Raw genomic sequence first — 7855 nt, forward strand, 5'->3', positions numbered from 1 at the left:
GTGGGGGTGAAAAGGGCACAGAACTGCCCGCACAGGCGCGTCTGGGAATGAGATGCTGCTCTAACATCTCCGCCTCTGTTCACTTCCAGCCCCTGCCTCGTGGCGCTGGCCCCCCCGTGGCCTGGGAGGGCTCCCCAGGCGCACCATGGCCCGGCATAGCAAGCTGCAGAAGCACGTCCTGAGCCTATACAGGCAGTTCCTGCGCGCCGGCCGGGAGAAGCCGGGATTCCTGCCTCGCATCCAGGCCGAGTTCCGGAAGAACGCCAGCATCCCCCGGGCCGACGTGATGCACATCGAGTATCTGCTCCGCCGTGGCCAGAGGCAGCTGGCGCAGCTCCGAGACGCGAACACCAAACAGATGGGCACCTTTGTCCAAGCCAAACCGGAGGAGCAGTGACCCCTGCTGGTTGGCGCAGGCGTCTGTCTTGTACTGGGACGGTTGGGGGTGAATTCACAGATCAGCCTTCCTGGTTCTCACATCCCTGTGCACCCCTCGTGTCCAAACACAGGTGCCTGGCTTGGCATTTGCTGAGCTAAGGTGTCTTTATTGGCAGCCAAGCTTTTAAACAGTTCAGGTGTGGATGGGTGATCTGGAGGAGATGCTCTTGTTTCCAGGACCTGGTACACAATTCATTCTACCCCTGCTGGCTCCTCTCTTCGGGTATGTCTACACTACAGCGCTAGTTCGAACTAAGCTAATTCGAACTAACGCGTCTAGAACTAAAAACTAGTTTTGCTAATTCGAACTAGTAAGTCCACATTGAGTGGACTCTGAACAGGGCTTAAGGATGGCCGGAAGCAGTGCCAGCAGGGCATCAGAGGAGGACTTAGAGCGTGGAGATGCAGTCTCAGGCTAGCCGAGGGCTGCGCTTAAAGGATCCCGACCCCCACCCCGGACAGACAGTTCTAAGGGGTGCCCCGCTTGAAAACCAGTCCTGGCTTGGAGTGCCCGGAGTACCCACACTGGGCACATCACACCACTCAGCCATCAGCCCGGCTGCACTTGCCGCAGGCTGCCATCTGGGGAGAGGGGGCAATCGGGGGGCTGCAGGAGAGCTTCGACCCCCAGAAGCCTGCAGAGCCAGCCCAGTCCTCCCCATCGGGGGCTTGTACCCCATTCCTCCCTCACCTCCTTCCACTTACCCTTCCCTAGCCCCCCTTCTTATTGATGTACAAAATAAAGATAACGTTTCTTCCAACATTGACTCTGTCTTTATTGAACAAAACTGGGGGAGACTGGGAAAAGGAGGTGGGAGAGGGGAAGATTAAGGCTGGGAGAGGGGAGGGCAACTAACATGATCAGGGGTTGGGAACAGGTCCCAGATGAAGAGAGGCTACAGAGACTGGGACTGTTCAGCTTAGAAAAGAGGAGACGGAGGGGGGACAGGATAGAGGTCTCTAAAAGCAGGGGTTGGGTGGAGAGGGTACATTCAGAAAAGTTCTTCATGAGTTCCCATAAAGAAGGACTAGAGGACACCAAAGGAAAGGACTGGGTAGCAGGCTTGAAACTAGTAAGAGAAAGTTGTTCTTCTTGACAAAGCAAATAGTTAACCAGTGGAACTCCTTGCTGCAGGAGGCTGTGAAGGCTACAACTAGAACAGAGTTTAAAGGGAAGGGAGATCAAGTCATGGAGGTTGGGTCCATGGAGTAGTCTTAGCCAGGGGGTAGGAGTGGTGTCCCTGCCCAAAGTTTGTGCAAGGCTGGAGAGGGATGGCACGAGACAAATGGCTTGGTCACTGTCTTTGGTCCATCCCCTCCAGGGTCCCTAGGGTTGGCCGCTGTCGGCAGACAGGCTACTGGGCTAGATGGACCTTTGGTCTGACCCAGGACGGCCATTGTAAGCTCAGGGCTCAGGGTCGGGGGTCTCAGTGGACCCCCTTGATTTTCATGCAAACCTGCTCCTGGGTGGCCAGGTTGGCAGCTCTCCTGCCCTAGATGGCCACTTTCCTGTGCCTAGTGCGAAGATCGTGGACGAGGTCCACGATGTCCGCACTAGCCCAGGAATGTACCCGCCTCTTGCGGTCCAGGGCAAGCTTCCGGGAGCCGCCAGCCTGGTCCCGGGAAGAGGGCCTGGGCTGGGGGACATCGGGTGGGTGGCTCTGTGCCGTGCCAGGTGCAGGGTCTGCTGGCTGGGTGCTAGCAGGCTTGCACCTGGCACGGGCACCGTAGCCAGCCCGTGCCCCTTTAAGGGGGCCGGGGCCGGGAGGGGGGCATAGAGTTTCCCTGGTGTTGGCCAGAGTGGCCACCAGGGAAACTTGGGGAGGGCTAGCCTCCCACTCGTTCGAATTAAGGGGCTACACAGCCCTTAATTCGAACTAGTAAGTTCGAACTAGGCTTAAGCCTCGTAAAATGAGGTTTTCCTAGTTCGAACTAAGCGCTCCGCTAGTTCGATTCAAATTCGAACTAGCGGAGCGCTAGTGTAGCGGCTATGAATGTTAGTTCGAACTAACGTCCGTTAGTTCGAACTAACATTGTAGTGTAGACATACCCTTCCATCCTTAGCCAAAGAGGAACAAGCCAGTTAGCCCAGGGAAATAAAAGAAAGGGAGAGCGGTGACGGAAAACCCTGTGTCTGTCATTTTTTCAAATGATCTATCTTGCCTAAAAGCCTGTCAGGGATTGGGCTCTGTTGCAGGAGGTGCTGGCGAAACACTCCGTGGATTTGGGTGCTACAATTCCTGAGTGTCGTCCGCCTTCCTGCCCCCTCCCCCCACCGAAGCGCTTTGGAAGGCTCACAAAGGACAGAGACCTGCCTTTTGAAAATCCGACTCCCCACCGGTGTCTCAAGACAGGCGGCTCTCTCTCGCCAAAAACGGAGGCAGCAGCGTGGGATGACAGGCAGCCAGGTCGCAAGGGGAGGTGCTTTTTAGACCAGTTCCCTCCTGGCACTCCGTACTGCTGCCTCTGTATCAGAGGCAGCAGCACAAGCTGGCAGCAGCCCTTGCCTGGGGGCTGGGTCTGAGCTTCTGGACCTGGTGCAAACTGGAACTGAGCGAGGCTGCCTGCCTGCCTGGCTCCTAACTCACTGTAAATGCAGAGCCGCAGAGGGGGTAGGTCCCGGACCCAGCGCGAGCCAGGACTGAGACAGCTGGCCCCTGGGGACTATCGAAAAGTCAAGTAACCGATAAGAAATCATGAGGTTAATTGACTACTCAGTGAATATCTAACGTCCCTAATCCCTTTTCATAGTTCCCCTCTGGACTCTCTCTCCTAAAGCATGGCCCTGAGATCTGGACACAGTGCTCCAGCTGAGGCCTCCTCTGTGCCAAATAGCTAGGAGAGTGACCTCCCATGTCTGCCGTACGTCTCCTACCACGCCCCAGGGCTATGCCCTCTTACTGAAGGGCTTTGTGTCTGAGATCGCTTCTCTCCTAGGCTACGTCTACACAACGAGTTTTTTTGGCAACAAATATGCTAACGAGGGACTCTATGACACGCAATGTCATTTGCATATTTTCTGCCGATCCGTTTTTGTGCTCGGGGTTTGTGCGCAAAACCAAGCCATGTGGATGTTTACTTTTTGTGCAAAAAACCCCCTTTTCCCACAAGATCCCTATTTCTGCAAAAAGGCCGACCGATCTTGTGCAAAAAGGGGCTTTTGCCTAAAAAGAAAACATCCACATGGCTTGTTTTTGCGTGTTCTTGCGAAAAAACTTGTGGCGCGTCTACACTCTACGGGTACGTCTACACTACAGCGCTAGTTCGAACTAACTTAGTTCGAATTAGTTAATTCGAACTAAGCTAGTTCGAACTAGCGCATCTAGAACTAAAAACTAGTTCGAACTAGCGTTTTGCTAGTTCGAACTAGCGCGTCCACACTGATTGGACGCAGGGGGGCATTTAAGGGCAGCTGAAACCGGTTCTGGCAGGGCATCAGGTCAGCAGTTGCTTTGTGTGGCTGCTGTCTGAGGCTATCTGAGGCTCGTGCTTAAAGGGACCCCCCCTGGACAGCCGGTTCTCAGCTTTTCCTGCTTGCTTGCCAACCTCGCCGAGGGACAGCAAAGCGTCGGTCTCTGTGCCCGTCTGTGTCGGTGCTTCCCTTCGGGGGGGCCGCCGCAGGTGGCAACATGGAGCCACGGCTCGCCCTGCACCTTCTGGTGCACGTTCTGGACTTGCTGCTGCAAGCCTGCCAGCAATGGCTCGAGGCTGCCTGGCACCACCTGGGGAACGTCAGCCCCCTGCCTCTCCGCCTGGCCGCCCTGGGGGCCGTGGAGGAGCCGCGGCAGCGCCCCGGCACCGGCGTGCCCCGCCGCATCTGGCGTCTGGACACCAGCAGCGACTGGTGGGACCGCATCGTCCTGGAGCACTGGGACGACCGACAGTGGACCCAGAACTTTAGGATGAGGAGGGACACCTTCCTGGAGCTCTGCGAGTGGCTCGCCCCTGCCCTGCAAAGAAGGGACACTTGCATGAGGCCCGCCATCCCCCTCCAGAAGCGGGTGGCCATCGCCCTCTGGAAGCTCTCCACGCCGGACAGCTACCGATCCGTCGGGAACCAGTTCGGCGTGGGGAGATCCACTGTCGGAGCAGTGCTCATGCAGGTACGGCGCTCGTCGGCCACCGAGCCGGGGGGGAGGGGGGCTGCGAGGAGGGGATGGGCCGCCCCAGGGACAAAGGGGGGGGCGGGAGGAGGCGAAGGCGCCCCGCACCGGAGGGGTCGGGCTGTCCCGGCCGTACTACACGCCGCCAGGGGGGTTGCTTCCGGGAGTGGGGCGCGGGGCACTGCCAGGGCACGCACGCTCCCAGCCACCCGGGCGCCCCACTGATTGACGCTTTGCTGTGTCTCTCTCCGCAGGTGGTCAAGGCCATCAACCGGGTGCTGCTCCGCAGGGTGGTCCGCCTCGCCAACCCGGATGCCGTCATCCGGGGATTCGGCGCCCTCGGCTTCCCCAACTGCGGGGGGGCCATCGACGGGACGCACATCCCCATCCGTGCCCCGGAACACCAGGCGTCCCGGTACGTGAACCGCAAGGGGTACTTCTCCGTCATCCTGCAGGCCGTATGTGACCACCGGGGACAGTTGACGGACATAAATGTGGGCTGGTCCGGCAAAGCACACGACGCCCGGGTGTACCGGAACTCCTCCGTGTGCCAGCGGCTGCAGGACGGGACCTTCTTCCCCGACCGCCACATCAGGGTCGGGGACGTGGACATGCCCGTCTGCCTGGTGGGGGATGCCGCCTACCCACTGCAGCCGTGGCTCATGAAGCCCTACACGGGGCACCTCAATCCCTCCCGCCAGGCCTTCAATAACAGGCTGAGCAGGGCCCGCATCGTGGTGGAGGGGGCCTTCGGGCGACTGAAAGCCCGCTTTCGATGCCTCCTCACCCGTCTGGACCTGGCCGAGCACAACATCCCTCCCGTGGTGGCGGCATGTTGTGTGCTCCACAATTTGTGTGAGCGGAAGGGGGAGGCTTTCTTGCCAGCCTGGATGGCTGAGGCTGACCGCATGGCTGGACACTACGGTCAGCCCCGCACCGCCGCCGTCCGGGAAGCCCAGCGGGGGGCCATCCGGATCCGGGAAGCCCTGCGGGAGAGCTTCCAGGTGGAGGAGGAGGAGGACTGACCTCTCCCTGCATGCCCCACCGGGGCCTTCTTCCACCCTACCCCCCCCTTCCCCTTTCCCCTCCCTACCTACTGTCAAATAAAGACACCTGTTTTTCCAACAAAAACGTCTGTTTATTTCACAGAACTGGGGTGGGGGAGGGAGGAATGAAGGTGGGAGAAGGGAGGGGGAAACCTGGGACGAGGGAGCTGGAAGGGGAGGGGAGGGAAGGGAGGAAGGGAAAGGAAAGCTCAGGGGTGGGAGTCTGGGTGCCTCTCCCGTCTCGCCACACTGCGGGTCCGGGGGCGTCGGTGGGGAATGGTTGTGGAGGGGGGGGCAGAGAGGACAGGGGGTGTGGAGGAAGCAGGAGCGGAAGCAGGAGGAGCAGGAGGAGCAGGAGGGGGAGCAAGAGGGGGAGCAAGAGGGGGAGCAAGAGGGGGAGCAAGAGGGGGAGCAGGGGGAGCAAGAGGGGGAGCAAGAGGGGGAGCAGGGGGAGGAGGAAATGGGAAGCGGTCTAGCAGGCTCTGGAGGTGGCCTCGCAGGGCACGGCCCTGCTCCTCCAGGGCCTCCAGACTCCTCTGGCGCAGCCTGAGGTCCTCCTGGACCCAGTGGTCCTGGAGACGGAGCTGTCGGTCCAGGAACCGGAGATGCCGCCTCTGGTAGTCCTCCTGGTTCCTGGCTGTCCTGCTTGCCCGGGCGCGGGCGGCTGCTGCAGGCGGTGTGGTGCGCCCTGCAGGCCCCGGTGCTGCAGCTGTGGTGCAAGAAGACCAGCGGTCAATTACCCCAGGGGCCCAGGTGTGTGAAACCCAGCTCCCCTCTGCAAGGCCAGGGCCCCTGCAGGATCCCCAGCTGCTGCTCCGTGGTGGGCAAGGCCCAGGCGCACGGTCCCGGGGCTCCCTCTCGCCCCAGCCCCCCGTACACATAAGGGGAACACGAGGGTACTCACAGGTGGACGCCTCCCCGGCCTCTGATGATGCAGGCGAGCGGCTCTGTGGGGTGCCTCGGGGGTCCCGGGTCCTGGGAAGGCTGGCGGCAGGCTCCTGGCTCTCAGAGCCCTCTTCCTCCTCCTCGGTGTCCAGGAGCGGTCCCTCTGCCCCGGGGTCAATCACGTCCCGGGGGGCAGGGACGGCATGAGGCCCCAGGATGCGGTCCAGGGCATGGAAGTGGGGGCAGGCCTCCGGGTCAGCCCCTGGCAGGCAGGCCCGGGAGTAGGACTGCCGCAAGTCTTTAATCTTGCAGCGCACCTGCTCCCGGCTGCGCTGGTGGCCCCTGGCGGCCAGGCTGGCAGCCATGCGTCCATAGACGGCCGCGTTCCGGTGGCTAGTGCGGAGATCGTGGACATTTGAGGCTTCCCCCCAAACCTCGATGAGGTCCACGATCTCCGCACTTGACCAGGCGGGCGCCCGCCTTTTGCGCCCCCGGGCAGGCTCCCGGGAGCCGCCAGGCTGGTCGTGGGGAGCAGTGGAGGGCTGGGAGCCCTCGGATGGCTGGCTCATAGTGTGGCAGGTGCAGGCTGTGCAGGCACGGGTGCTTGCAGCCTTGCAACTGGCACAAAGTGAGTAGCCAGCCCGTGGCCCTTTAAGGGCTCCGGGGCCGGGAGGGGGGCAATAGAGTTTCCCTGGTGTTGGCCAGAGTGGCCACCAGGGAAACCTGGGAAGCCTTAGCCTCCCACTAGTTCGAACTAAAGGGCTACACAGCCCTTAGTTCGAACTAGCTAGTTCGAACTAGGCGTTAGTCCTCGTGAAATGAGGTTTACCTAGTTCGAACTAAGCGCTCCGTTAGTTCGAATTAAGTTCGAACTAACGGAGCGCTAGTGTAGCGCATAGGAAAGTTAGTTCGAACTAACGTCCGTTAGTTCGAACTAACTTTCTAGTGTAGACATACCCTACGTGTGTTCTTGCAGAAGTAAATTTGCAGTAAAGCATCAGAGAACAGGGCTCCTTGCACAGGAGTTATTCCTCTCCCGACGATGACTAAGCCCCCTTTGTGCAAGAACTGTTGTGCAAGAAGGCAGCGTGGACGGGCACCAGGGGCTTCTTGAGCAAGACACTTTTATGGCTTAAATGACCATCAGAGCTTTCTTGCACAAGAGAGCGTTCACACTGCCATGGACGCTCTTGTGCAAAAGCCTATGGCAGGGTGGAGGCACTCTTGCACGAGACCTTTTGCGCAAGAACTCCGGTGTGAAACAGCTCTCGTGCAAGAAGCCTGCAGTGTAGGGCAGGGAGCAGCCTATGAGGGAGGGGGAGGGACCCCTAGTAATGGCTCAAACTTCCCAGGGGGGTGGCCAGAGGCAGGACATTTGCCTGG

General features: G+C 60.0%; 1 protein-coding gene across 1 annotated transcript; it reads right to left on the bottom strand.

Moving 5' to 3' along the window:
* Window positions 1-5625: 5625 nt before the first annotated feature.
* Window positions 5626-7362, bottom strand: LOC149523271 (uncharacterized). Its single transcript, XM_089770020.1, has 2 exons — window positions 6492-7362; window positions 5626-6296 (listed from the first exon to the last, which is right to left on the bottom strand). Exons 1-2 carry the CDS (start codon window positions 7039-7041, stop codon window positions 5797-5799), a joined length of 1050 nt encoding a protein of 349 aa, XP_089626146.1. The 5' UTR covers window positions 7042-7362; the 3' UTR covers window positions 5626-5796.
* Between the last annotated feature and the right edge of the window lie 493 nt (window positions 7363-7855).

This window comes from Pelodiscus sinensis, chromosome 18 (genome assembly GCF_052426305.1).
Source record: "Pelodiscus sinensis isolate ZL-2025 chromosome 18, ASM5242630v1, whole genome shotgun sequence".
In the NCBI taxonomy this organism is placed as follows: Eukaryota; Metazoa; Chordata; order Testudines; family Trionychidae; genus Pelodiscus; species Pelodiscus sinensis.